The sequence below is a fragment of the Apiospora kogelbergensis genome (genome assembly GCF_038363985.1).
Source record: "Apiospora kogelbergensis strain CBS 113332 chromosome Unknown utg000002l_segment0_segment0, whole genome shotgun sequence".
Taxonomy (NCBI): Eukaryota; Fungi; Ascomycota; class Sordariomycetes; order Amphisphaeriales; family Apiosporaceae; genus Apiospora; species Apiospora kogelbergensis.
Window position 1 is genome coordinate 3,178,053 of NW_027117419.1, and position 27,331 is coordinate 3,205,383.

Genomic DNA, 27,331 nt, shown 5'->3' on the forward strand with positions numbered 1-27,331 from the left:
CGGAGAAGAGAAGCGGAGCGGAGGCAAGGGAACAAACACATGCCTTGGCACTTGGAGCTGGCAGTGGGCGGGGCGGCCCCTTGTCCACGAACAAGCCCCTTAGCCGTCTTTCAACTTCAAACCAAAATGCCCAAATGGCTATGCTACTATTGGTAATTTGTTCTCTCTAAGTCTTCTGTTTCTGCCGGACCAGCCTAGTATGAATTGGAGGAAAGAAAGGAAAGGAAAACGATCCATGATCTGCACACCCCTCGCAGTTTACCTCACCGGCTCGAGCGAACCTCGACCATGATGACCACACAAAGGAAAATTCTACGTATGACTAGAGTACTATGTTCAGAATTATTTCAAAACCGAGACCCATTGTCGGTCTTTCCAAGCCCATCGTAGGGACTGGAAGACGACGCAATCTCGCAATGAGTTGCATCCAGTTCCCAGTCCCCCAGTTCTAATTTCATTACTTAAGTCATTAAACGTGAGGGGTATTGATGCATGTTTGCATGTCCAAGTCCGAACGCCATTATACCGTAGTCGTTACCCTAACCATATTATTAAATCCCTGGGATGATCCCCTCTTTCTCTTTTGTTTCTTTCTTGGGTTTCTTTACGGGCTAGGTATAGGTGTAAGGAGGAGCACAACCCATTCGGTAACGCCCATGGCGTTCTTGAGCGGTATCCAGTGACTGAAAAGATTGTCGTTCTTGGGCGTCTTCCCGGTCGCTTGGTTCTTTTTCTCAGCTGCTGCCGCCGATGTGGTGATCATCGCCTCATTCGACTCGCCGGTGTTCTGCCCAATAATTTGCTGCATAGACTGGCGCGGGCTCGTCGACGTCGACGTTCTCGCTCCTGCTGTGCTGCTCCGCCGGCGCTTAGAAAGAAGCCCGGGACGGCTGCTGCTGCTGCCGCTGCGGTCGAGAACCATCTTAATCGTCGTGGAGAGTCCGTCAGCCAGACGTTCGCGCACGGTGCTCTTGAATGACCGCGTCACCGTTGGCGAGCGAGCCTTGTCGGCCAGCACGTGGAAGATGTCGGCGCCCGTCACGTCGGCCCGGATCGAAAGCAGGTCCACGGCTGCCTCATTATAGTAGGCCACGAGCAGTTTGGAGCTGTGCTTCTTGGTACTCTTTCCGCCCAGGGGCGACGAAGACGTTGCCGAGCCCAATGTTGACGACGAAGTTGCTGATGAGGTGCTTGATCCTAACACAGAGGCAGGGGTCGCCACATTGTGCGAGGGACATCCGTTCATACCACTAGCGCCTGGTGGTGAAGGCGATGGATCTGATGCCACGTAACGTAACACCATGTAGTGCGAATACGCGGTGGGATAGACGTTGACTTGGGCGCGGGGCTGGTACCGTTGGGCCGCAAAGCGGGAGTTCTTAGGCATCTTCTGCTGATTAGGCATCGGTTCCGAGGCGTCGAAGAGGGGCTGCGGGGGAGCCGCTGCTGCTGTCGTCGAGGCAGCGCGTCGGCGGAAGCTGTCGAAGAGACGGCGAGATTTTGGCTGGCTACTGGTGCTGCTGTTGCGCGCGCTGCTGTTCCCCCGCATTCTCTCCCTCGCCGTGGGCCGAGAGGAGTTCTCGGTGGAATCCCTTTCGTCCGACGTCGAGCTGTCGATGGGGTCACTCTCTAGCGGCGCGCCCGCATTGAGGGCGCGTAGCAGATCTTTACGGCTGTCCAGGTTCTCCGAGACGTTCACCTGGGCGCCAAGCCAATACTGAATCTGTCCTCGCTGCACGTCTTTTAGGGGCAGCAGGAATAAAAGGTTCCAGAACGCTTCGCCGTTCCTTCGAAAATTTAGAACCAACTCTACTGCCTCTCGTCCCTCTCGTACTGCAACCCGCATACGTCGCAGGGCCTCGATGTCCGTAAATGGCCCCTGGAGCAGGGAGCAGTTCTGGCCCACGATATCGGCGCGAGCGTGTCCAGTTAAGGAGACGAAGTGGTCCGACACGGAGAGAATGGCATTGTCGGCGCTCATGGCATCTGTTAAACAAAAGCTCGTTCCGAGCCCAGGGTACTCGAGCTGCGACGAGGAAGCCCCAGCCATACCGGTCTCCAGCGCATTTACCGTGCATTGAACCAGCTGATTCTTGACAAATCCCGGGAAGACATCAGTCGACAAGCGGTTCTCGATATGAGCCCGAGCCTCCGAGAAGACTGCTTCCAAGCCAGGTATCGTGGCGTGGGCGATACGCTTAATATCCGAGTTTAGTGACCTGGATACGAGAGATGGGAACATGACGGGCTTGGTAGCGCCAAGAGATGTATACTGCGTAGAAATACTTGTCAAGGCCACCGTCATATCATTTGTGGCTTGTGCATACTCGCGAATCTAGCCATCATGGTTAATGATGGAATCCAGATTGAATAAAGCAGCCGTCGTAAGGCAGAAAGAGGCTTCATACCTTGATAAGAAACTCGACGTTTTCCTCACACCCTTGCTTCTCACAGTAGTGTAGTAGCTGGCGCATGACGGCGGGACTGTCCAGTGCCATTTGGAAAACATCCCGACCTAAGAAGTCCATGTAGGGGAGGCAAGATGTGAAGCCGCTGGGGGTGATCGGAACATCTCGGCTAAAGGGGCTGGCACTACGGGCGGAATATGCGAATCTGTCGTCTGTCGGTGGAGATGGCAGGCCTGGCGAGGTGGCATCAAAGGTGCCTGGCGACCTTCCAAAGCAATTATAGTCGGTGTATTGGCTTAAGGCATTATCGTTAGTGTGTAGTGCCATTCCTGAGTTGCTCTTCAGTCTCAACGATAGTCTGTCTGGTCGGAGCATTGGGCTCCTTGGTGTGGGAGGTGGCGAGAGCACTCGCGAGGCGGACGGAATTGCATTCATGGAGTTGATATTCGGAGGGATGAACGAGCTTAGTCGTCCGCTGTGCATCGCCCCGATCCCTTTCGGCGACAGAGGCGTGAGTTGGTCGGGCGCTTGAGGCATGCTTCGGGTTGGTGAGCCGGTTGCAAAACTAGAGAGGAAACGCCTGTATGGTGTCGAACCCTCTCGATAGGCATTAAGAGTTCAAACAAAAGATCAGAACCAGCAAGTCAGAATTTCGGGTTGAACATGAGCGGTATATTTAGCAAGTACGGAGATCGAGGAGAGCCCAAGCGCAAGAAACAATTCGCAACAACAAGTATCCTTCCCCCAGAGGACTTCATGGATTGCGGCATGAAAGTCGGTTAAGTCAGCATGAGGAATCCCACTTGGCGGCGCCGGTCATGCCTAGTGCTAAGCAGGCTGATGCGCAGGGTCTCCGGTGGTGGCTATCAATAGAACAGCTTATTGCCCTGGAAATACGCGTAGGTAGCTGCATTCGCGGTGGTGGAGTTGAATCTCGACGGTTAGAAGAGAAGCCTCGTTTTGAGTTCCACTTGTTCGAAAGCGTAAGCATTGTGGGTGTAGAACGTGGCTAGTCCAATGTGTGGAGAGGCATTGATTGCTGCACGGCTTGTTCCGTGGGAGAAACTGCCGATGTGGTCCGGGGCGCGTATGTTTCATGCAGCCGAGATGCAAGTCGCATGGCAGAAATCTTTGTTGGCGTCATTTGGTGGCTGCCGCGCCCATCATCATCCTGGACCATGAACAGTTAAATTGACTGAGGTGGAAAGTAAGTTGGATACCGAGTCCAGACTCCATCCGTTGTTGGAAATGAATCGGCTAGCCCGGATAGTGGCCGCTTGTGATGGGTTTGCATACTAGACGATGGAAGCCGCAACTAAAGGTTTCAAGTTGACGTGTGCTCTCCAAAGGATGGGGGCTTCTTGGTAAACGCAACGGGGGTTGGCAGGGTTTGGTGCACGCATTGAGATTAGGGGGATGCCGCGGCGGGGAAGACGAATAGGGAGGGACCCAGCGACCTGGGGATATGGAAATGGAAACCGATTGGCTTTCTCCGAAACCGCCCCTGCCGAGATTCTGTGACGCGGCAGTAAATTGAAATACCATGAAAGCCCCCTAGAACGAGCATCGCTATCTCATGGCTTCGTCAAAGAAATACACTCATTCCTTGTGCTGGACCACAGAACCTTCCTACCGACTTGAGGCGCCGGACACGGACCGACCGTGATGCACAATTGCAACGCCATGGGCCGGCGGCGCGACGCCAGGTGCAACTTCGTGTAGCTATGAATCCATCGGCTGACATGAGCAGAAACAGAGTTTTGATCGACTCTTGAGCTGGACGCCATCATTAAGAGAAGCCCCTGGCAACAAGATGTACGTCGCAGCAATGGCGATGACAACCAGGAGCTTGTCCATATATGGGCACGATTGCGAGATCGTGTCCTGCACGAGCTCTTGTTCGTTGGCATGGAAGACAATTGATCGGCGCAAATCAATAGACATCCTGGAGTATATCATAAACGCCACATTCAATGCTTCGAGGAAGGAAAGCGCAAGATCGATATCGGTTTACCCAATATCGAAAAAAGCAACGTTGCGGAAATCAGCTCGAAGATCTGGCAAGGGCCCGCTGTCTTGAGCGACTAAGGACTTCCGCCTCTTTATCTTTCCTCCATTGACAGGATTCGGCGAATTCACACGTTCGGCATTTGTAGGCCTCCTCAATTGCGACACCATCGGGTTCTCTCCGGCCTTCCCACCATGCAAGATTGTAGTCGAGATACTTGTTTAATGCGTTAATATCGACAGGAAAGACTTGGTTGCCAATGATGTGGCCGTCGCTCCGGTGACGATATTGAATCGATAATAAGTCACCCATCGACTTACTACCTTGAGGAAAAGTAGCCTGTAGTTCAGACTGAAGCAATGGAACAATCTGCTGGAGCGATCTGTATCTGATCAGATCCGGTGGCGGAGTCATCGTGGGCTCAAGGTCGGGCGGCGAAACTGGATATTGACCCTGCGAGATAGAGGCAGACCCAGGCGGGTTGCCTTGAGAAGCAGTGCTTTCCATGTCAGAATCGGCATCGTAGAACACCTCGTCGTGCAGATTCCCGATCTCTGCCATGAACGCGTCTGAGAAGCGGACATCGGCTCGCAGGCCGTAGCGAGTAAAGACAGTAGAGAAGTTCAATCGAGTGGCCGCCATGTCGGATAGCAGCCGGTGATACAAAAAGAGCTGGACCTTGGCTGGACGGATCGCAGCACCTGACGGTAAAGTGGTCGCGCCTCTGGTCTTGACATCAGTCAAGTAGACATGACGTTGATTTGTCCCAAAGAAGGTCTTGATCGATGGCTGTTGTGCGACTTGGTCCTCGGCGCCTGAGTCTTGCCCGAATTCTGCATTGGGATTCGTGTAGCTAATTTCGTCAATGACGCCGTTGACGAAATGCCCGTTGACAACCCCCCAAACTTCTAGTTCACGGGTGAATCCAGTATCTCGAAGGGTTCTTAGGCCTTGGATAATGTTCCATAGTCGCAAGGCAAATGCTTCTTCCTTAGACGTAATCTGGACTTGGACAGTGGTATGCACCTGATCTTCCAAAGTTTGGTGGACTTTGGTGCCTCCGCGCATGGCGGCAGTCCGCGTCTTCCTACCGCCAGGTAGGGTGGTCAGAGTGTACCAGTACTGCATCTCGCACCATGCGCCAGACGATATGTCAGTCACAGTCAGCGGTCTCCTGGGAAAGGAGCGGAAACGCTCCACGGGCGATTGAGTTTTTCTGAGATTGGCATCGACAGACTCATTCCCAGATGGTTTTGCTGTATTGGGTGGTGGCAAGTCGGACAAAGCGCGACTCACTAAACGCTAAAAGTCAGTCAGAATTGGTGCGAAGGTGGCGTAGAAGGGAATAACATGCAGTCCGGGTAATCGATGCCATCCAGCGGCATGGAAGCCATTTGCCAGCTTTCATGGAGGGCAGCGCGCGAGTTACTGGCGCGCATCGAGGCGGGAGTTCGTGCCTGGCCTGTTGTAGCCAGCTGGTGGTGAGGGGCATTTTGGAAAGACGCATCATCGTATCTGCTTTCCTCCGACGGCAGTGACGGAGTGGCTAAGCACGGCGTCGTCTGCTGAGTTGGAGGGGTGAAGCTTGGATATTGGGTTGAACAGGTTGGACACCATCAAGGAGTTGAATGAGATTTTCTTCGTCAAGCGAGAAGTCGGACCCGTAGTCGCTTTCCGAAGGTGGGATCTGTGCCGACATCTGGAGGGGTGCACGGTAAGGTCTAGGTCGGTTTTTTTTCTTTAAGAAGACCTCTGTATGGATTGGAGCTATAAAATAATCTATGATGCAAGAAGGGCCGAGGCGATGAAGGGACGGTTCCAAGTCATGATGAAATAGTTACTGTGCTAGAGTGCGGGTTGTAGACTGGTAAATACCCCGAATCGAAGGCAACCGCAGCGGAGTTTGGGCCGAATTGGCCATCCACGTCTTTCGGGTGATGTCTCCAAATCACGGCGACGCGTTGTTCCATTTGGTGGCGACGTCCACACGACATCACGTGCAACTTTCCATGATGCATGATCACTTCACTATGCAACGACACTGGTCAATACACTGGATGGTTCAGGCAGTAAATGACATCGGGGAACGTTATCAGTTATCTCGGTGCCTGAAAGCTAGCGGCACTAGGCTCGTAACCCAGGCGCTCGGTTCGGTAACAGGCTAGGCAGGCCAACGATTGTTCTCCACTTTAGCAGTTAAAGGAGGGACAGAATCAATCGATGCTGTTGCTGTGCGCTGAAGCTGCGCTGAAACTCAGCCCGTTAGATGCTGATCTAGCTAGCAGGCGCAGTGCGACGCAGGCAGCTGTTTAGTTGAGGTACAATATCATCAAACGCCGTTCGGTGATTTCGTTTTCTCCTCCAAGTCTTTCATTCTTACACCGTATCATTAAGCGCTGTGTAATTCTTCACCCGTTCTCTTTCCAATCCCTTCAGGAGCCTATAACCAGCTGAAAGATGCTTCGGGATCCCCAGGAGCAAAGGGGTAGAGGGTGTAGTGGGAGCTGCGGCGGTCAACGAGGCCGTGGTGTGGCGAGTCTAGCCACATTACCGCCCGAGGTCCACCACCTCATCGCCCAACAGCTGATCTACCCCGACGCACTCTCCCTGAAGCACACCTGCCGCTACTTTTACGAACTGGTCAATACCGGCGTCCGCCTGAAGGTCGAATGGCTCGTCCAGCGCCGCATGCTCCACCTCGAGTGCCCCAACGACAAGCGTTGTGACCTGGGCAGCGACTTGAAGTTCTGCAGGGGCAGCGTCCCGTACGTACCCCGCCTACACGCTTATTGGCTTCCTTCTTTGCTTACTTATTCATACCTCTGCCAGATTGCTCATGCAGCGTCGCCGAGAACACATGGAATGCGAGTCTCGCCCGGGGCTTGGCTGCCTGGTCTACAGCACCACCTCCTGCGCGCATCGGCCGCAGCGCCAGCACCGTTGGAAGAAGTGGTTGCGCCTGCAGCTCACGGTTGAGCTGTGGTGGGTGCTCCTCGCTCTGGTGCCTATCTTGTTCGGCTGGCTGTGGATGCTGGAGGTGGCAACTTGGGCCCGCGACTGATAATGAGTGTGTTTATGCGTGTAAATATAATGTAGAATGTCGGATTTATCGGAATGATGTGTGGTCTCATGGGTTCTTCTTGGCTGCAAATGGTCTGCAATGCATGCGATTGTCTCCAATCAATTCTATAAGGAAAAACCACTCTCAAACGACTGCCAGCAGACCAGCCACTACGGTCCACCCGACCACCGTCCAAACCCCCTTGCTCCGCCAACAACCTTCTCTACAAGAGGCGGCGCCACTGATCGGCACCCCTTGGAGCGCCTTGCCGGTCTGGTTTGTTGCCGCGACTCCCTCGTTCGCCATCGCCAACTTGCCTCCCGAGAAGGTCGCCTGGGTCTTACTCATGACCTTGTCCACGGCTATCATGGCCTTGCGTAGACCCGGCTGCGTCTGCGCCGTCATGATGACCTGCAACGACGCGAACAGCTGGTCCATTTTGTTCTGGACAGCGGCGGCATCCTCAACCACCTTACCGCCGACCTTCTCTTTCATCATTATTGGGGCCTAGCAGTGAGAGCAATAGTCAGCCAGGATCCTATGATATGATTGTTGCTGTCTGTGTTAGCCCACCTTCTGCTTCAGCGCGTCTGCGACGGCCTGTACTTTCGGCAGCATGGTCGCGACCTGACTCGCCACCGCGGCGTTCTCCTTGGATGCCAGTGGTTTCGTCTTCTTCACAGAGGCGATGGCGTCGTCGATGGCCGCCTCCGTCGCCTTCTCCGCTTTGTCGGCCGGCACCAGTGATAGGTATCCGACCATGTACTTGTTCACGGCGCCCGCCCATCCGTCCAAGCCATCGCTGACTGCACCTATTTTGGTGATGATGTCTTGGGCGCCGCCGTCGGCCGCTGCCCCTCGTTTATCGCTGACGTGTGGTAGGGCGCTAGCACAGGACTGCCCCATCAGATAGGCCACGAAGATAAGCTTGCAGAAATGCATTTGGTCTTTCTAGAGATAGGATAAGACTGTTGTATTTGTTTCCGAAGGCAAGTTGGTTTATAATTGCTGGCGGACAAGGTCCTAAGATACAACAAAGATCGAAATAGGGGCAATGACCAAATTTCAGTGTTGATAGGTAACGAAAGGATCGAAGGTAGACACAAGATGTCCAGGGGGCTAGTTCAAATGTACTGGAGTGTACTCAACAGATTCAGTTATTCGATGTTGTTGCTGAATGGACTGTACCAAGCATCGAGCAACGGGATATGTATCTATCTATATGTTGGCAATAATGCATGTTGTTGATGACGCCCGTGTCCAAGTCCGCAGCCGCCCAGCAGCTCGTACCAATCACGACAATCTACAGTCGCCGACCCGAACATAGCCTGGATATTCGGCAAATCTGGACCCAAGCCCCAAACGAAGGATGCAGCTCGTCCCATCTCCGGACGTGAAGGTTCAAACTAGTGGCCGGAAGACGAGTCTCGCGAACATTGGCAGGAGCTTGGACGGCACCGTCCACCTCGCTGGGTCCTGGCGGAGTTGTGTTTCCTTAGTCCGGGAATCTCGATGCTGCCACTAGACGTTTGTGTCTGGTGGTGGTTTAATTTGAGATGAAACGTGGTTGCTTGCACGCAATGCGCAGATGCGAAACTTTCCGAGCAGTTATGACTGACCTGGTAATCCGATTGCATGAAGTCGGTGTGTCGTAGTTTGTGGATGCCGTTCTCGGGCTCTTGTTTCGATGTACGGCAATCAGTTGTGGCAGTGGCATCGCTCAGTTGGGGGCTGCGACGCATCGGATATGATGATATCTTCCATCTGCACTTGCTTCATGTCACCTTTAGACTATATGCTCGTCGCGAGTTTGGACTCTACACCATGGTCATTCCTAATCGCCGACCAGCGAAACAGAGAAAGCGCAAGTTGCCAAGTCCTACACGAACTCAGAAGATCCCGTAGCCATGCCTAGAACATCTTTTTCTACTCTTATGTCGAGTGAGAGGCTGACTGGTCTGTGGATGCGCTGCTACCTCGCTTAAGGATACTTCGCACATGAGAGAGCGCTGAGCCTGAGCCAATCGCATTGCGAGCCTAGCCTCGTTCGTCGCATGTCACGAGAGCGACGCCTTATTCAGTTTGGGTCCGGTTACGACATGTGCCCCGGCAGTGCCACCTCGTATAAAACAAGGACGGGGCCCGACAGGTCACAACCACTGGTAACTGGTCCGAAGCGTGCAACTGCTTCCATTTCCCGTCGGTATGGGGTTCATTTCCTTCACTTAAGATCCAACTATTGGTTCTTGTTACCTTCTGCTCCTCTTTACCGCAGTATGTCTTTTCTAGCATGGTCATCTTGCCTTGCCACGCTGGTAGTGGTGTCGCAATGTGCTCGCATCAGGATAGATGTCGGGTCTAACGGCGCTCCTGCCTTGATCTACACCCCTCGCACAGTAACAGCGCAGGTCGGAGACATCGTCGACTTCCACTTCATCGACGAGAACGCGGCTTCCTCCGTGGTACGTGGGATAGCCGGCGCGCCTTGCACCCCTTACCCGGCCAAGAAGGAGGGCTTCTTCAACTCTGGATTCATCCTCGGAGAACCTACCGGTGTACGTGTGTTGTCTGCTTGCCTAGTACATGTTACGTTTATACTCTTAAGCACCTTGGTTTCTTATAGAAAAGAATTCGAGACTGATGTTGACGCCCTTCCTCGTTCCTTTCGGCGTTTTAGAGCAATGTCTTTTCTGTCGAGGTAAACGAGACTACCCCGATCCCGATATATTGCAGCGTGGGCGGCCACTGCCGGGCCGGCATGGTCGGCTACATCAACCCTGGTCAGGGTGACTTCGAGGCCTACGCCTCTGGCGCGGCAGCACTTAGCAAGAACGAGCCGCCTCCTATGGTGCCCCAGACAGGAGGGGTATATCAACAGGGTGTGGAAAATGGCTTGATCGTGATTACTTTCGTCAACGGTAAGCCATCATCGTCTTGACTACTCACTATCCTGGCCTTTCCCTCTCCTGTTATACCTAACGATGCTTTTGCTCACAGCTCCTTCCGGTGGCGGCGGTAAAGGCGGTAAGGGGGGCACCAGTGGGGGTACGGGTGGTGAGTTCCCCACAACCCTTGCGGGCCATGGCCCTGTACTGACAACTCTTTCCAGATGCTCTAGGGTCGGCTGCGGATGCATTGCTAGGCGTCACAGCTGGTTCTGGGGGCACAACATAGTGCAGCATCCTCTGGAAGCCGGCAAAAGCAATGCCTTTAGTTGGAGTTTAGCGAGTAGACCATCTAGTAGCCGACGGCTCACGGCTCTAATCGGCGATTTCCGAGTATTTCAGTTCCCAGTCTGTTTATCGTGACAGGAATGTCAAAGCCGTGTGTGTATGTGTAGACAAACGGGGTTAAACAGCACATTACTCAACCAAGCAGTATAGTTTGATTATGTCGTGCTTATCAAAGGACATTACCAAGCTGCCAAGAGAGTATAACCACGGAATAAAGTGGAGTTGGACAAAGCATCCAGAATATCTTGGCAACGGCCCCCTGACTGCGGCCCGGGCATCGTCCAGATCGGGTTAAACCACAGCTGACCGATCATTTCCAATCTCTCTCCACATCATTGCAAGCAAGTGAACTCTAACGCAAAACTTTTCTGCCAGTATCAAACTGCTTCCATGAGTGGTCGGTCGTTCCAGCATGCCACAGTGGGCTGAGTATGAGCTGGTCTTGCTCCGTTGTATCCGATACGAACTGACGCATGTATTTATTTCTATGTTGAACAAACAGAAAGCGGGTCACTAATACAGCATCTACAAACCCGATTGCCGGCTGCCTCCCAAGGCACTGGTGGCATTATGTGCAAGCCTAGCTAACCATCATCACGTGCTAACCGAGCTGCGTGCCAATCAATGCGGTAAATACATGTCGAAGAACTTATGTAAGAGGTTCCATCTCCGGGGCCAAGGCTTCGGATCGATTCCACATGCCCTAGTAACCTCAAGGTAAGGATAAACTAGTTTAGCCAAGACTATTCTTCTGGGCTAACTTGATGCTGAGTAAGAGAATTATAATGCTCTCTTCCCCTACTACTGTGAAGCATGTGGGAGTGTCCCGTAGTTGATGTGACGTCAAGTCCAGGAACCTGGCTAGCGAGGTTATTGTTCAGGGGTATACAAAACTATATCCTAAAGTATAAAGAGTCAACGATATCATTGTCTTTTGTGAGCTTCACTTAAGGCAGCGATATCACCTACTCAGTGATCCTAATTGCATATCTTCCTCTGGTCACTTCTTTGCTACTCATACCCAACATCAATAATTATAATGAAGTTCCTCACGAATCTCCTGCTGTTTGTCAGCTACGCTAGTGCTTATACATACGAGCGTTTGAACAAGAACGACACCGTACATTATTCCATCCCCATTAAGCTTGTTACGCCGCCCGTCTTCTAACATCAGTCTGTGGCAGGTTTTTGTGATTGTCGATATCCAAGTCGGACTCTTCAGCATTGCGCGCGACTATGACGCCATCCTCTACCGCAATGCCATCTACGCTCATGCCGAATTGGCCAAGACCTTTAACACTCCCATGGTTCTGACCACCTCGGGCCAAGGAGGTGAGTTGTCTATCACCCGGCTTTGACAAAGCGTCCCTCTCTGTGGCAATTCCTAATCAATGGCCTGCAGGTCCTAATGGTCCGCTGCCCGCTGACTTCACCGATATGCTCCCCAATGCACCCCTGGTCCAACGCCTTGGGGAGGTGTAAGTAGCTCGCACACGTCTATCTGATCAATGATTGACATTCTGACTTGTGGCTCTAATTCTAGGAACGCCTGGGATAATGAGGACTTCCGTAAGGCTATTGAGGCTACGGGCAAGAAGCAAGTTGTTCTGGCCGGCATTACCACTGATGTTTGTGAGTTGCACCGAATATTAACAATCACTGATCGCCCATCGTAGTTCAGAGCAGATGACTGACTATGTGATAACCAGGCACCACCTTTGCCGCCCTGTCCATGCGTGAGGCGGGCTACAGCGTTTTCGTGAACGCTGAGGCATCCGGAACGACCACTGAGCTCATCCGCGAAATCAGCAACCAGCGCATGCGTGACGCCGGCGTCCAGGTCCTGTCCACCTTCGCCATCATGAGCGAACTGATGCGTGACTGGAGAAGGTGAGTTATTTGGTTCCCTCCTCTCCCCCTTGTGGGCATCTTTTCTGCCCCTGATGTCCTCTTCCTTTCTTCTGTCCGATCTATGTGGTAACTCGAAAAACTGACTTGATCTCTTTTTTGTTTCTACATAGCACACCTGGAGCTGCCGAGCTCTTCCCCTTCCTCGACAAATACTACCCTGCTTACACTATGGTTGCTCGAGCACACCGAGCAGCCATTGAGAACGGCACTGTCATCACTGGCGAGGACAAGCTCCACTAGATATAGATATGTCTGATATTATCCTTTCGTGTTATAACATCAGTGTCGAGCGCGAAATCTTTCCAATTTGGGTTGAGGAATCGAATAATTATGGGTGGTCGCAATGGCAATCTTGGTCTTTGCCTCACACATATGATATGATGATAAGTCACTACGAAACAAACACCAATGGGGAACTGGTTCAACGAGAGCTATAGGCACAGCCCTCAAATTTGGCTTGTGCTTTCCAGATTCCAAATTCACATAATGTCCATAATATTAATTGTTCAAAGACCTTTCCACAATATAAGATTCAGAGTCTCAGTTCTTCAAAGAGCGTTTTATATAATAGAGAAGCCTTTTCAAAAAAGAGGTCTTTACAAATGTACGCTTATGTAATAGACAATAAGTGTCGGTACTTTCAGCATATTCCAATGTGTAATTTGATGCCTAGTAGAACTAGAACTGCCCATATTGAGATTGACGGTATCAATTGTAGAAGATTCCTTAATTATAAACCCTTATAGCTATTGTATGTACCCCCAGTGGCATTGTAAGATGGGACTGTGGGAGAATCTACCCTATAGCTACCATATTTTCAACTACGTCTACAGTGGCTATCCTGCAATGTATTGGTGCTTAACACACCATTGTTCAATTTGTATATCGTATATCGGCAATGAGGTGGCATTGATGCGGTTTCGATACACATCAAGGTTACAATGAGACTTGTTCCATCCTTTGTTGACGGTATTGGATCAAACCTGTAATAAACGTGCAATCATTGAACGTTGAACGTACAACTACTAAACGTGCAACTACTTGTAGCCCTTACCCTCTAACCCTGCCCACGATTTTATATTCAAGTAGTGGGCGAGTCTTTCTCATTTCGCATATAGCAGAAGGCTTTAAGCAAATACACATGAAAATCTTTGAGCCTTAGTGTTCGTGAGCACTCCGTAACAAAAGTATCTCACGGGTATTGCATCCTTCCCAACGTCATTTCATCCGAACCGCACCATCTTCTACTTTTCTTTCTAACCCCCTCTCATCCAAGCCTCTCCATCATCTTCTCTTCTTTCTACGCCACTACAAGCAACCGCTCTCAGCATCACAATGGTTTCTCAGTGGGACACCAAGAATAACCTCCGCCTCGCTATGGCGCTCTTGATGGTTCATAACGAGAAGCTCGATTTCAACGACTGGAAGGGAGCCTCCAGCGCCATCGGCAAAGTCTTCAAGGGCGACAAGTCCGTTGAAGCCTGTCGGTATGTATCTATCTATTTGTCACGTGACCTGTTGCTACCAAAACAGCTCATCTCGTGTCCTGATGGCTGACGGCCTCTTTTATCCCATTATTCCCTTGCTTAGCTGGGAAAACAAATGATTTACTAATTTCCTTGCTATTATCTTAGACAGCAATGGCGTAAACTCCATAAGGAGTTCCTTAATTCTCTCGAGAGCGACGAGGGCAAGGAGATCATCAAGGCTGCCCCCAAACCCCGCGGCCCCAGAAAGCGAACTTCCGTCACCAGAGATGCCCAGGGCAACGGCGCGGCTGAGCCTAGCCCTAAGAAACCCCGCCATGCCGTTACCAAGAACGAGGACATTGACGACATCAAGGTCGAGCTTGATGATTCGGATTACATTTGAAGGGTATTCCTTCACTCATGTGAGTTGACATCGCTTTTCAGCATTAACACTTGGATTTGTACTGACCCCCTTTTCAATAGGCAGGCACTTACTTCGCCTACTTCTCAGTCCTTTTTGGTGAAACTGGATCATGATTATCCTTTGATTTGTTCTCAGTTCTGACAAACGGTCTTCTTCCTACACTGCAAACCAACTTTCTTGCATGAAGGAAGGTCTTGTTCTCCTGAGACATCTCGACCTACATTCATATGCCATACTATTCAGGGCAAAACGCAAAGTCACGGAACTACATTTTATCTCAACTGAGAGTCTAAAATAGGCAATGAGATACAATGAATTATATCCATTACTTCTGGGCCACATACCGGTGCCCTGTCCATGCTTGTAGCTGTCAAGGCGGGTATACCGCGCTTTACGCGCAACTTCTTTCTCAAGATAACCTTGTAGTCGATTTCACAGCTTTTGTCAGATCTGAACCAGCTGGTGATTCTGTCCAACTTGCGTAGCTGAGTGGATAAAGGCCCAGTGGGTATCACATGTCCTGTATGTTCCTGCCACAGCGTCGCTAAGTTTGCCCTTGACTGAGTCGCCCCCTTCCGTCTTCCAGTGTAACTTCCATATTCAAGTCTTCTTTACATCAAAACTACCATCAACAACAACAACAACAACAGCTGCCATTTATCCGATGTGGTGTAGTGGTAAACATTCGAGATTCTCGTTCATTGTAATGAAAGTTCTCGGGCCCAGTGTTCGATTCCCTGCATCGGAGTGATTTCTCTTTTGTTACTTGTTCCCACTTCATTGTATGTTGCCTTTTTGATATTAGTTGTTATATCCCAGATATGTTTGACCTGACCCTTGCAACCTCATTGTTCCTACAAATCTTTCCAAGATATCACACTGCATCAGCATCGCGCACGTACACGTGCCAGACTAAGTCCCCAAGCCCTCACTATGTCAGTCCTTCGCATGTTCCCATTTAAACTCGACTTCATCGGCTTCGCCATATTCGTACCCGTGGCGGCCATGTTGCTCCTGGAACAGCTCCCAGATCTTCAGGCTGTTCGTGGGTGGCATGGGTCTCGGCACCACCTTTCTTGTCTTCGTTGTATGGGACTACTGCAAGGGCAACAAAGCCATGATCCTCTTCTCCATCATCCGCGAGCAATACATCAGGGCTAGCGGCTTGAACCAGGTCCTCTACGCAAGTTGATACCCCCGGATCTACGTTCAGGTGGTCAAGGGTGCTTCCTGAGCGAAGTGTACCTCCTGCCTTCAGCCTTGCCTCATATTTGTTTCTTCTCACCTTTGATCTCTCCCTTCCCCCCTTTTCTCAAGCATAATGATACATCGCAATTACTTGGCCATTTGATTTACAACTCCTCATATAATTGGCCTCTCGTAGCCATGCCAAATACTGTCAAACCGTCCCTGATCTTCATGGTCATGGCGTTCATCATGTTCCGCCAGGCGTTCTGTGGGGCCCGCTGGCTCGCCTTCTGCAACCTCATCTGGATAGGTGGGTGTGGATACATTACAGCGACCGTAATACGCAGCAGTCCAGTAAATGCATACGACGAAAGGGTATTGGCAGCCTTATTTTGGATCTGGCAAGGTAGACTAATGGTACGGCCCAGCGTTAAGCTGTAAATCGCGGCATTGTTTGTTTCGTCACGGAGTTAAGGCAGTTCTTGCGGAGTTGGGCATTGAAATCCGTAATCCGACCGTCTTACGGGGGAAGGAGCGAAGAGCAGCTGTCGGGTTCACAATGCATCCCCTTCGCCTTACGTCAGGTCAGCTCTGCCCACTTCATATTCCGGGCTGGTCCAAGAAACAAGACGCGTAAGCATCGTCAAGTCCGTTATTGAATACACAGCTACATTCCATCACATAAAATCGATAATGGATCCGTCATTTACCGCTACGCAGGCGCCTTCAGAGGCTTCTGTCCCCTATGGGCACACATGTGCGCCATGCGCTAAAGCCAAACAGAAGTGCATCAGTCGTGGTGAGAAATGTGTCAGGTCCGTCTCCATCTCTCCATCTCTCCATCTCTCCATCTCTCCATCTCTCCATCTCTCCATCTCTCCATCTCTCCATCTCTCCATCTCTCCATCTCTCCTTTCCAGCCCTCAGTAGTAGCCGATGTTCCTTCAACGCTCTAACCCAACTGATATGTGTGTCAACAGATGTCACCGGCGCGGGCTGGAGTGCCGCCCTTCTGCTACTAGGGTGAGAAAGCGCGGCGCTAGAACAGCTTCAGTACTTCAAAGTTCGCAAATTGAGAACAAACTGGACGATCTGATGTCACTTTTGAGAGCTCACAACGCGATCCCACAAGCTACACCTGACCATCATGTTGCACCGACGGAGCCAGGCACAGGAGCAGCCACATCTACCCTTGGCAACAACACTCCTACTACAAGTCAAAGATCCAGCGCACCACCAAGCGCCGCTCATCTCTTCTCTGGTGAGGGCTCAGCTGCGCATCATGATGCATCTCAATCGATTCCATGCGGTAGGTCATCAAGAATAGTTCTGTCAATAACCGGATCGAGTACATCTATTGTTTCATTGAGAGACTTCTTATTCATGGCCAACTGTCCGCAGTACACTGATCCTCCAACAGGCTCGTCACCTCCCTCGAACGATGATGAATTATGCCAATCCCATGCCGATGAGTTGCTGGATACGTTCCGCACGCATTATCTCAGGCATTTCCCGTTTACCTATCTTGCTCCCGAAGTCAGTGCGCAGAATTTACAGCTTCATAGGCCGTTCCTCTGGATGAATATCCAGGCTATATGTACCAGGTCGTCTTCACAGCGTGAGATTCTGGGACAGCAAGTACGCGAATACTTTGCCCGAAAGTTCATCATCGATCTTGAGAAAGACATCGACATACTGCAAGGAATCTTGACATACCTCGGCTGGTAAGAGACACATGACTCACCTCCTGGTGCTAGAAGCTCAACGTCTTAATTAGGTCTTTGTATCACTTCAGCGGTAAACCATTTCTCCGACGGTTCGCAAGTGCCGCGAATGCCCTGGTGGCTGAAATGCGGCTTCATGAAACCCTCGAGAGCGCAAGGGCAGTGCACCATATCAACAGCCAACCCCATTCGAACGATAGCTCTACGTCATCTACCGTGGATCGAACAAACGAAGAGCGACGGGCAATCTTGGCTACATTCATCATATCCTCAATGTAAGTCGCTTGAAATAAGTAACTGTACTTTGATCTCCCAATGGCCTAATATCAAGAGCTTCTATGCAGTATTTCAAACTTTCTGAAGACAGACATTGTTTGTTGGACGCCACAGGTGGAAGACTGTCTCAGGAGTCTGGCGGAGCAGCCAGAATACTACGGCGACGAAATGCTTGTTGCAGTTGCTCAGATACGACAATTTGTTGAAGAAGTGGCCGAATGCACGGTATGTCTTTCTCACTATGTTGAACTCTCAGAGTTGCCGCTTTCTTTGTCATAATGCGGACCCCTTGGTGCCTGTCGAAATGGCTACTTAGACTTACAAAATTGCTGACTCGCGGATCTCAGTGGAAACAAGCAGAGGGTGACAAGATAAATTTCGCATCACTCTCCTTCAAGTCGCTGCGCACCAGGTTTGAACTGCTCCGATCAGGCTTGCAGCCTCGACTACTCTTAGAAGGTAGAGGTCTCGTACAACTCCCGTTTCGAACCATCACATCACTGAGTCATTGCATACGACAGAAACTATACAGCTGTACTTGCACGATGCGAGCCTACATGTCCATGAAGTATTCATCACGCACCGTGGTATATCAGGCGTGTCTTCATGTCTGCCTAATGTAGCATCAGCGGGATTTCATAAGGGTTTAATCACCATCAATCCCTTGTACACCAAGCTATGGGACGGCGCCGAAACGGTGAGGTCTCACCTCCCTCCGCAGCCTTTGAGCGCAACTCGCATTGAGAGTTATTACAGCTGTGCGATGGAAGTGAAGGCAATCATAGGATTATACCTCCGATCAACGCCCCAGGCATATCCCGGGTTACCTTTTTCTTTGCACCTGTGTTTTACACATGCTGTGCAAATTCTTTTGACATTAAGCACCCTCGACGATCCGGACTTCGACCAGGAGACTGTCCTAAGAGCAAGCGAGCTGGACATAAGCCAGGTTCTAAAAGATGTCCTTGAATTAACTGAGCGAACCGCGTATGAGCATGACGCGGCAGAAGGGCCACAGTGGCCAAATCTCTTCCGTAAGAGTGCAGAGACAATTCGAGCTACAATAAGCAAGTGGGATGCGGCTTTGGGGCGGCTCAGGGGCACGACACACCAGGGTATTGGTAATCGAAATCCGAGCGGGCCGGACTCGGGCGCTATATGTTCTAGTGATATTGGTGTAGCTGCGTTTTCTTACGACCCAATAATTACGGAAGAGTCAGACTGGCTGGCTGAATTGTTTACCTTCTAGCAGAGCCGAGATCCACCATCAGGGTCGAAAATATGAGCCTTGGACCAATCTTCAGGATCGAACTCAGGGGCCATTGTGCAACTCATTCGCACTCTAGCTCAGTCCTTACACAGCATGTCACGATATTCTAGCAGCTTGGAGTAAAGGTCAAATTAGTCTATGTGCGCGGATTCATGAATGTGAGTGCGATGTTATCGGTAAACTCATCAGGGTCGAAAGCACCTGTCTTTTCTTTTGGGCCGCAGTACGTAAAACCCCATTCTTCTCTTCCAACGTCGAACTACACAAATTTCGCACCACCACTATCATACTCAAGCTCAATCGGATTCTTCTAGGCCCTTTCCAGGTAAAAACGTCGTGTTTCCCGGCCACCTCCTTGCGAGTCTCAATGCATGCGGTCTCAAACTTGAACGATGAGAATGAAACCAGCTTGTCCATGAAGACATTTAATGAATTATCTCAACCCTGAGCATGTTCCTCAAAGTAAGATACGAACACGACGTTTTGAGGTTCGTTGTGGCTGAGCACGTATTATTGACTCATTGCTTGAGTGATTGTGAAACTGCCAGTGTTCGCTGAGACCTCAACAACGACCACGAAACGAATAGTCATCCTCAAAGATGGCAGGTAATCTACCCAGGAAGCACAACTGGCCTATTTCATAATAACATGTAGTTTTCGCCATTGAATACGTGGATGATGCAAGACCAAAAGAGTTCATGTGTACTTGCGCTTAATTTTTACAACCTCTGGCTAGGTTCACCCACGTGGACTTAGTAGAGCAATATATATGAAATTTCCATGGCTATCTCTCAATTGAACTTCGAAGTGTCATAATCTAGCTATAAAGCCTTGATATCTCAATTGCCCTGCAGCTCTTCGGATGCTCACTACCACACTCATACTTAAAACAGTATTCCAAAACGCTCGAATTATTTCAGTGAGTCTTGGAGGTAGTGAGTAATACACAAGCATTCTAAGTCTAGATACTAGCTAGGATGATTATGCGTGTTGAGAATGATGGCAACACGAAGCCAGCACGGGTACCTAAGAAAAGAATCCGATCAGATGCGGCGTCGTCCGGCCGGGAAAAGAAGCTAGGTGAATTAGTAACTACTCCAAAACCACCGTCAAAATCATTAACACTCCGCAGCAATGGCCAAGGGGCTAGTAGCGAGCAGCAGCAGCGACACCGACGTCAAGCAACTGCGACTAGGGGAAATGCCGAATTTTCCCCTATTCAGCAAACTGCCACCAGAGCTGCGCCACACCATCTGGGACATGGCGGCTGAGGTGGGATTCGAAGTCAACCTGGAGCAGTCCTGCCGATGCAGCTTTAAGTCTGGTCAAGTGCGCTTGAATGTCACATCGCAGCTCATGCACGTCTTAAGACAGCGGCTCGCGCTGTTGCACGCGTGCCAAGAGGCTCGCTCACTGTTGGCCCCCGATACGACGCATTCCCTTACAAGAAGCTACTGCCGGCTAGGTCCGGGTCAGCAGTCGTGTATGAAGGAGTCGTGGAGGCGCTAGACGATCTTTGTTTACGGCCATCGACCAGTAGCCGTCGCCATGGTATTATTGGCACGCATGAGTCTCGTTCGGGGGGCCTCGATCGAAGTCGCTCGAGATGAGGACGGGGAAGAACATAGACCTGCCGGAGCTGACGTGGAAGCACGACCACAGCTACGATCCGATCACTGGAAGCTGGCTTCACTATGATAGCCGAAAGCCCCACGTGCTCATGGACGTCCGGCAAGACACCTTCTCGGGGCGAGTGGAGTGGAGAGGCGACCCCTGGTGCGCCAACAAGCGCTGGGTCTCGCTTTGCGCCCTTAAGAGACCGGAGTCACTTCTGAAAACCTACGTTCGCATCAACAGAGGTGAACCCTTGAAAGGTGCCTTTGCTGAAAAGATCAGAATCCATCCATCCAATGTATCGAAGCCAACAGGATGAGGGTAACATGGGCGATTTTGAACCTAGCCTTAAATATGGGTGATTATTGCTCGGGGTTTTCCTGTAGTAAGAACCGGGAGCACTAAGTAAAGAAATTGACAACATGGCTCTGAACTCCGAAACATTCGCTGATATGGAGAACTTGCAACGTCCTGGAAATGACTGGTCATCGCAGATGCTGTGATTCGCTAATTCCTACATGATTAAAGGATCGTTACAGAGAATCGTATTTGCCAGACTAGAAGGTAGCAGCAATTCTCTTTGGTCTGACCTTCTTCGAACCTTCCCTACCGTCCCGTCGTTCCTAGTTGGATAATAATTAGAGCTCAGCTTCCGAGTGTGTGTCGTCTGTAGTCTTGTTTGCTCGTCTCAAGGTGAACTCACCGCGTCGATTGCCTCCACCTCGCTTGGGTCCTTTATTCTAACTAGACCCCCTTGCTGAGGAGGCCATTGGCCGTTCTGGGGCGCACCCTGCCCTTGCAATTGCTGTAGTGCCGCAAGAAATGCGGGGTTGTAGAATGCAGGATTCTGCGCATTTTGGGGTTGTGACTGCTGCTGTTGGAACTGGGGAGGTGGCGGGGGCACAAAGTTTTGGGCCATGTTTTGAGGCCAAGCGGGGAATGGGAATGGTGCGGGCGCCGCTGCTTGCTGGCCGGCGGCGCCTCCGTAGAACTGAGGTAGTGGTGGAGGATACGATCCTTGGGCGAACTGCGGCGGGGGTGGAACGCCGAAATTCGGAAATTGTTGTTGTTGGGGTGCTGATTGGGGCTCTTGCCCATACGACCTCGATTGCTGAGAGTGACTGGATTCGCCTCCCCGGTGATATCCGCGGCCGCCGCGGCCACCTCGATCGGAGCGTCCACGTCCTCGGCCTCTATGATCACCACGACCGCCACCACGATGAGCACCGCCGGGTCCGTGAGTGAAGGGTGAGACAGCAGGAGGCGCAGCGCCTGTACCGAAACCAGCAGGCCGGGCCAGTGGTCTGTAAGGGCCATCGTCGTCTTCCTCGTCATCATACTTCAGGGAACCAGGGTCGGCCGCTGGATGTGAACTGCTGTCATGGTTCCCGCCGCGACCTCCACGCTTACCCGGAGGGCCATTTGCGGCCCCGCCCTTGTTGGGGTTGCGCGCCCTCTTCTTCTCCTTGAGTTCCCTCTTGTAGGCCTGTTCCTTCTCGTCGTCCGAGAACTCCATCTCATCTTCAGCTACCTCTTCATCGTGCCAATTGCTTGCGTCTGTACCCTTCATGGCCTTCAGAGGCCCGGTATCGACAAATGTGGAATGCTCGGGAATGAAGAACACTTTGGATCCAACGGAGATGCCGAGTGATGTGATTTCCTCTGCATTTGTGAAGCGAGCGGTGTAGCGAGGTTCACGCACACTTCCGATGATATTGTCCATAGCAGCGATAACCACCCTATCCTCGTTACAGAGAACCGAGCCTGATTCCAGCGCCTGATACTCGCCAGTGGCACTAGACTTCACTACGATGACGTTATCAACGATGTGCTCAACATGACCCAGCTCCTCGACTTTGGTCTCGGGCGTGATGGTGACATCAGGCTTTGGTATCACCTCTTCGGGCATCTCGTTCTTGGTCCGTAGCTGGCCACCAGCGGAGGCTCCTTTGCCTCGGCCCTCGCCCTCATCATCTGAATCGGCTTCCATAAGGATGCGAGCCATAGCCTCGGGGTTCATAAGCGGCTCCCCATCATCATCCGAATCATCATCTGAATCAGATGAGTCGCTGGAATCAGAGGAAGACTCGTAGGGCGAAGAATCCTCTTCCCATTCAGGCTGGCCGCCTTCTTCCTGCGTCGCCACTCCGTCCGCTGGAGGGGCCTGGACCTCATCACCCTGGCCTGTCATGGCCGAGTTTTGATCGGCTACAGGGGCCTGTGACTCTGATGGGTTACTCGTCTTTGCGGGAGCTGCAGCGGCGAATGAACCTAGCTGGGCCTCTAGACTCTGTAGTAAAGAGGGCGGGCTTGGAGGCGCCTGAACAGGCTGTGCTGTGGAATCATTCTTTGGGGCGGAGACCTCAGTCGAGTCAATCTCCATGGCTGCGGATGCCTCATCTTGACCGTTTTGCTCTTTAGTCACGTCATGGTCGCCTGAAAGTGGCTGCTTCTCATTGACTTCCGTGGCGCTTGTCGCCCCCATGACCTGGTCTTGAGGCGCAGCTGGTGCTGGTGGTTGTTGCGCTTGCTGTACTGGCGGTGACAGGGTTGATAGCCCAGGAATCTGAAAGAATTGTGAACCCATATTGACTGAAGTATGGCCAACAGACTCTATCGTATTCAACCGAATTCTGAGGTCAAGAAAGAGCCTAGTGTTGTTTTCTTGATAGGCGTAACACGCCAATAATTGCAAGACTACCGAAGGGTCTGTCAAAAGAAAAACAAAGAGCAAGTGTGGCCTGTACCGAGACTGTAGGATTTGAGGCCGATGCAAGCCAAAACCATGAGATGAATGATGCAAAGAGATGTATCAAGACTGAATCAATCAAGCGGTAGAGATTTGTTCTGGAAGTCCCAAGTAAGAAAAAAAGTTACAGTGGAGCCTGTGTTGTTGCCAAAATTTAGGCTTCGGGATTCGTTAGCGCCGGCTGATAAGCCCCGTGCAGTGCAGCGATGGATGGCCGGCGGATGGCCCTGGCAGCCTGTGGGACTTCGGCGCACCCGGCCGTCACTCTTTACATATACAAGCAGGCTTGTGGCTGTAGCCCTGTCCGATAACATTCGGGGCCTATCTTCAGAAAGCCCCTTGGTTCTAACCGAGACATCGAGACTTGTAAGTGCTATATGGGAAGGGATGCAGCATGGTTCAAGTGCGCCTTGTCTTATGTAAACAAATTAAAACCCCCGGGCTCCTGCCATGGGGAAGGTAATTGCCATCTCGGAACAAGATGGTGATCTGAATCAGATTGGTCATTGGTCAATCAACAGTCTGGCAGTTTGGTGGGTGCAAGTCGCAGGCGGGTACGCACAGCAGAGCGAGCAGAGCTCAGCTTCACGTCATCATTGCTCGGATCAAATGCACTAAAATGGCCCTTGCGAGCCTCACCAAAAATCCAAGCTCAGCTGTGCCGGAGCTGAAAGGTGACACCTTCTCCCACCAAATTCATCACCACCACCATCCCATTGCCAACAACTGCACCACGGCTGCAATCCGACACTATGGCGCCGCCGGCAGGAGAAGCAGAAGAACGGCAATTTGTCCACCCTTCGGCAAGCCACGCTAAAAAGAAGTGAGTCCTTGTCTCTCTCGCGATAACTCGCCCATTGCCCCGCTAACGGATGCACTTCGACGACACCAGACGTCCCTCAGCGTTCGCCATGGAGCCTATCACGGCCTTCTACATTTTCCTCGGCGCCAACATGATCTCCGCCCTCTGCGCCCCCATCCAAGACTGCGACGAGACCTTCAATTACTGGGAGCCCACCCACTACCTGTCCCACGGCTACGGTCTTCAGACCTGGGAGTACTCCCCCGACTTTGCCATCCGAAGCTGGCTCTACATCGGCTTACATGCCATTGTCGGCAACTTTAGACGACTACTGCCCCAGTCGACCAAGCTGAGCGAGTTCTATTTCGTTCGATATGCGCTGGCCTTTGTATGCGCATTGTGCCAGGTCTTGCTGTTCCGCGTTGTGAGCTTCACGCTCAATGCTCGAATCGGCCTCTTCTTCCTAATCGCGACCGTCATTTCGCCTGGAAACTTCCACTCGGCCACTGCGTACCTGCCGTCTAGCTTCGCCATGTATATGTCGTTGCTTGGAGCAGCAACCTTTATGAACTGGCGGGGCGGGATCAAGACGTCCCAAGGAATATTTTGGTTCGCGGTCGGTGGTGTTGTTGGGTGGCCATTTGCCGCAGCCCTTTGCGCCCCTTTCCTTCTGGAAGAGGCTATTTTTGCGTTGATGAGTGACAAGGAACGCTTATTTGAGGCCTTCATTCGTCTCGGCCGCGGAGCTGTGGCTACCGTTCTCCTACTTGTCAGTACCTGAGTATTTCCTTTTCGCTCTAGCTCCATGCTGACAACTGAGTCGTAGGTGGGAGAGGGGACTATCAATTGGTTCTTCTATCGTAAGTTCGAGATGGCGTCATTGAACATTGTCATATACAACCTGTTCTCCAAGACTGGCGGCCCGGACCTATACGGGACAGAGCCGTGGACATTTTATTTCCGAAATCTGGCCATCAACTTCAATATCTGGTTCGTTCTTGCGCTTCTTGCTCTGCCGCTATTCCTTCTCCAAAAGGCGTTCTCTACACGCCACCATGGCTTTCAGTCAGGAATGCGCACCATCATCTTCCTCATGCCTTTCTACATGTGGCTCGGCATCTTCACTTTGCAGCCCCACAAGGAGGAACGCTTCATGTATCCGGCTTACCCATTCTTGACTCTCAACGCCGCCCTGGCTTTACACATCATCCTGAACGCTTTTGGGCATACCGATCCCAAGTCTCTTGTTGGCCGTATCCCTGCGCGTCTCAAGCTGTTCGCCGTCACCCTGACTCTGTTCTTATCCCTGGATCTTGGCGTGGCACGCATTGTGGGGCTGTATACCGCTTACTCGGCCCCGTTGAAGCTGTACTCGCCGCTGGGTGCAGGTGTTTCTGGGCAGCAGGGAATTGGCGGTCGGGGCGACTTCGTCTGCTTCGGGAAGGAATGGTACCGCTTCCCTAGCTCCTACTTCCTCCCGCGCGACATGCACGCCAAGTTCATCCGATCCGAGTTCCGCGGCCTGTTACCAGGTGAATTCTCCGAAGCGCGCACCGGCTTTGGCTTCTTCGGTGGGACTTGGCTTCCTACGAATGGCATGAACGACCGCAACGAGGAGGACATGGGCAAATATGCCGACATTCGACAGTGCTCATTCATGGTCGATACACAATATCCGGATCGCGGTGGACCACTCCCGCCCAATGAGCCCGACTATGTAGCTGATGAGCAAAATTGGGCTGCGGTCAAGTGCGTGCCTTTCCTCGATGCGGAGAATACGCATTGGCTCGCCCGAGTGCTTTGGGTTCCGGACTCTAGTCTCGTGCCGGAGCGGTTCCGAAGACACTGGGGCCAGCACTGTCTTCTGCAGAAAAAGAAGTGAGGATTTGAGAAATGAAGGATGGTACATTGAGTATCATGTCTTTCCTCGTATTCTTGTGAATAGTGATAGTCCTCTTAGCTTAGATATAAGGACCCTGAATATAAATCACAAAACGTCAATAATGCATACTCATGGAGGATCAATCTCTCTGTAATTTGACTTACATCTGAATTGCCCTGGTTCTCAACTTCGTTCCGAAGAACAGGCTGGACAGCATAAGCAATTAAAAGAAGTAGGAAAATGGTGAGCAACAGTAGCATTTGGCATAATCTCTTCTGTTTACGTATCATTTTACTGATTCGACAGCTAGTCATCCTATGGTTCATCATCCCATTGTCAACATTCATACTTACAATTTTTGTTCTTACTATAAAAAGCTTCCCCGTCACCAACTACATACAGTGGCGATATATAAAGACTACCGTCACAGCAAGTTGGTACAATCTGGCACCGTTCGACTTTCTGGAGTTCAATGAGCGTAAGATGCTACTCTGAACGCTCTAGTCCGAAATGAAGCAACTGTCTTTTTGGTGTAGCTTCCTTTAACGAACCGGATCGCACATCAGCGTACACCCAACAGCATACATGCTGCTCCCATCCCGGACCGCAATTTGTAACGTTTGCTTTGCTACACGTTTGAGTTGAGTATTATGGCGGATGCAATTGGTCTCAGAAACCAAATATCAACAACACGGTTTGTATGTACGTGACCGAGGTCAAGGTTGTTTGCGTTCCGGCTGTTGTAAACAAGACATGAAATACTATGCATAGATCGAGATAGCGGTGTGTGAAACGCAGTCTTTCTTATTCGAACAGAACACAAAGCATCTGTACATTTCCCCCGTTTGCTCGTGCATGCACATACTAATAGATAGTCACGATGGCCTGGCAGAAGCGGCCCAGACGGGTGTAGAATCCGAGGAGATGAAGCGGGCCAGAGGTGAAGCGGCACGGGCGGGACACAGCCACAATGGCAATTGCGAAACGGCTAACATCTCTTTTTGGGCTGGGCTTCAAGCTAAAAACGCAGGCCGTCTTGCCGTAGTCGTCAGAGCAAGTTGCGTATACTCCGTACGTATGTTAAATTTATTCGTCCAGTGCGAAAGGGGGCCACATGCATGAGCCAGTCAGCCGGGATTGGGTATCGGGACGGGTCGGGGATCAGGAATGTTCTGCTGAAGATCACTGACAACGCGAGAATTGGAATAACGTCATCATAGCTCCCCTTAACGTGTCTGCGTAATCCCGTTGGTCGCTGCCCATGGTCGACGGCTCGGACGATCATCGTCAGTCAGCATTCCGCGTGGTGTTC

At 51.4% G+C, this 27,331-nt stretch overlaps 13 protein-coding genes across 13 annotated transcripts; 9 read left to right on the forward strand and 4 right to left on the reverse strand.

The window, feature by feature from the left end:
• Window positions 1-604: 604 nt before the first annotated feature.
• PG998_003932 (uncharacterized protein) lies at window positions 605-2,843 on the reverse strand (the record flags this gene model as incomplete). The annotated part of the gene is made up of 2 exons (XM_066870750.1): window positions 605-2,335; window positions 2,409-2,843. The coding sequence occupies 2 exons, from the start codon at window positions 2,841-2,843 to the stop codon at window positions 605-607; spliced, it is 2,166 nt and encodes a 721-aa protein (XP_066734500.1).
• Window positions 2,844-4,452: 1,609 nt separating this feature from the next.
• Window positions 4,453-5,908, reverse strand: PG998_003933 (uncharacterized protein; the record flags this gene model as incomplete). The annotated part of the gene is made up of 2 exons (XM_066870751.1): window positions 4,453-5,711; window positions 5,767-5,908. The coding sequence occupies 2 exons, from the start codon at window positions 5,906-5,908 to the stop codon at window positions 4,453-4,455; spliced, it is 1,401 nt and encodes a 466-aa protein (XP_066734501.1).
• Window positions 5,909-6,873: 965 nt separating this feature from the next.
• PG998_003934 (uncharacterized protein) lies at window positions 6,874-7,477 on the forward strand (the record flags this gene model as incomplete). Its single annotated transcript, XM_066870752.1, has 2 exons — window positions 6,874-7,181; window positions 7,246-7,477. The coding sequence occupies 2 exons, from the start codon at window positions 6,874-6,876 to the stop codon at window positions 7,475-7,477; spliced, it is 540 nt and encodes a 179-aa protein (XP_066734502.1).
• Window positions 7,478-7,621: 144 nt separating this feature from the next.
• PG998_003935 (hydrophobic surface binding protein A-domain-containing protein) lies at window positions 7,622-8,419 on the reverse strand (the record flags this gene model as incomplete). Its single annotated transcript, XM_066870753.1, has 2 exons — window positions 7,622-7,984; window positions 8,051-8,419. 2 exons carry the CDS (start codon window positions 8,417-8,419, stop codon window positions 7,622-7,624), a joined length of 732 nt encoding a protein of 243 aa, XP_066734503.1.
• A 1,334-nt stretch (window positions 8,420-9,753) lies between these two features.
• Window positions 9,754-10,651, forward strand: PG998_003936 (extracellular serine-rich protein; the record flags this gene model as incomplete). The annotated part of the gene is made up of 4 exons (XM_066870754.1): window positions 9,754-10,032; window positions 10,155-10,395; window positions 10,475-10,522; window positions 10,587-10,651. 4 exons carry the CDS (start codon window positions 9,754-9,756, stop codon window positions 10,649-10,651), a joined length of 633 nt encoding a protein of 210 aa, XP_066734504.1.
• A 1,098-nt stretch (window positions 10,652-11,749) lies between these two features.
• PG998_003937 (uncharacterized protein) lies at window positions 11,750-12,861 on the forward strand (the record flags this gene model as incomplete). Its single annotated transcript, XM_066870755.1, has 6 exons — window positions 11,750-11,830; window positions 11,895-12,042; window positions 12,113-12,188; window positions 12,254-12,342; window positions 12,420-12,600; window positions 12,732-12,861. 6 exons carry the CDS (start codon window positions 11,750-11,752, stop codon window positions 12,859-12,861), a joined length of 705 nt encoding a protein of 234 aa, XP_066734505.1.
• A 1,095-nt stretch (window positions 12,862-13,956) lies between these two features.
• PG998_003938 (uncharacterized protein) lies at window positions 13,957-14,493 on the forward strand (the record flags this gene model as incomplete). The annotated part of the gene is made up of 2 exons (XM_066870756.1): window positions 13,957-14,108; window positions 14,256-14,493. 2 exons carry the CDS (start codon window positions 13,957-13,959, stop codon window positions 14,491-14,493), a joined length of 390 nt encoding a protein of 129 aa, XP_066734506.1.
• Window positions 14,494-15,447: 954 nt separating this feature from the next.
• On the forward strand, window positions 15,448-15,706 carry PG998_003939 (MFS multidrug transporter; the record flags this gene model as incomplete). Its single annotated transcript, XM_066870757.1, is given in 2 exon segments — window positions 15,448-15,521; window positions 15,538-15,706. 2 exon segments carry the CDS (start codon window positions 15,448-15,450, stop codon window positions 15,704-15,706), a joined length of 243 nt encoding a protein of 80 aa, XP_066734507.1.
• Window positions 15,707-16,395: 689 nt separating this feature from the next.
• Window positions 16,396-18,158, forward strand: PG998_003940 (uncharacterized protein; the record flags this gene model as incomplete). Its single annotated transcript, XM_066870758.1, has 6 exons — window positions 16,396-16,517; window positions 16,683-17,011; window positions 17,123-17,426; window positions 17,480-17,701; window positions 17,834-17,927; window positions 18,135-18,158. 6 exons carry the CDS (start codon window positions 16,396-16,398, stop codon window positions 18,156-18,158), a joined length of 1,095 nt encoding a protein of 364 aa, XP_066734508.1.
• Window positions 18,159-20,106: 1,948 nt separating this feature from the next.
• Window positions 20,107-20,481, forward strand: PG998_003941 (uncharacterized protein; the record flags this gene model as incomplete). Its single annotated transcript, XM_066870759.1, has 1 exon — window positions 20,107-20,481. One exon carries the CDS (start codon window positions 20,107-20,109, stop codon window positions 20,479-20,481), a length of 375 nt encoding a protein of 124 aa, XP_066734509.1.
• Window positions 20,482-20,578: 97 nt separating this feature from the next.
• On the forward strand, window positions 20,579-20,905 carry PG998_003942 (uncharacterized protein; the record flags this gene model as incomplete). The annotated part of the gene is made up of 1 exon (XM_066870760.1): window positions 20,579-20,905. The coding sequence occupies one exon, from the start codon at window positions 20,579-20,581 to the stop codon at window positions 20,903-20,905; it is 327 nt and encodes a 108-aa protein (XP_066734510.1).
• Window positions 20,906-21,274: 369 nt separating this feature from the next.
• On the reverse strand, window positions 21,275-23,173 carry PG998_003943 (uncharacterized protein; the record flags this gene model as incomplete). Its single annotated transcript, XM_066870761.1, has 1 exon — window positions 21,275-23,173. The coding sequence occupies one exon, from the start codon at window positions 23,171-23,173 to the stop codon at window positions 21,275-21,277; it is 1,899 nt and encodes a 632-aa protein (XP_066734511.1).
• A 914-nt stretch (window positions 23,174-24,087) lies between these two features.
• PG998_003944 (Alpha-1 2-mannosyltransferase alg9) lies at window positions 24,088-26,019 on the forward strand (the record flags this gene model as incomplete). The annotated part of the gene is made up of 3 exons (XM_066870762.1): window positions 24,088-24,158; window positions 24,228-24,906; window positions 24,964-26,019. The coding sequence occupies 3 exons, from the start codon at window positions 24,088-24,090 to the stop codon at window positions 26,017-26,019; spliced, it is 1,806 nt and encodes a 601-aa protein (XP_066734512.1).
• Window positions 26,020-27,331: the final 1,312 nt, after the last annotated feature.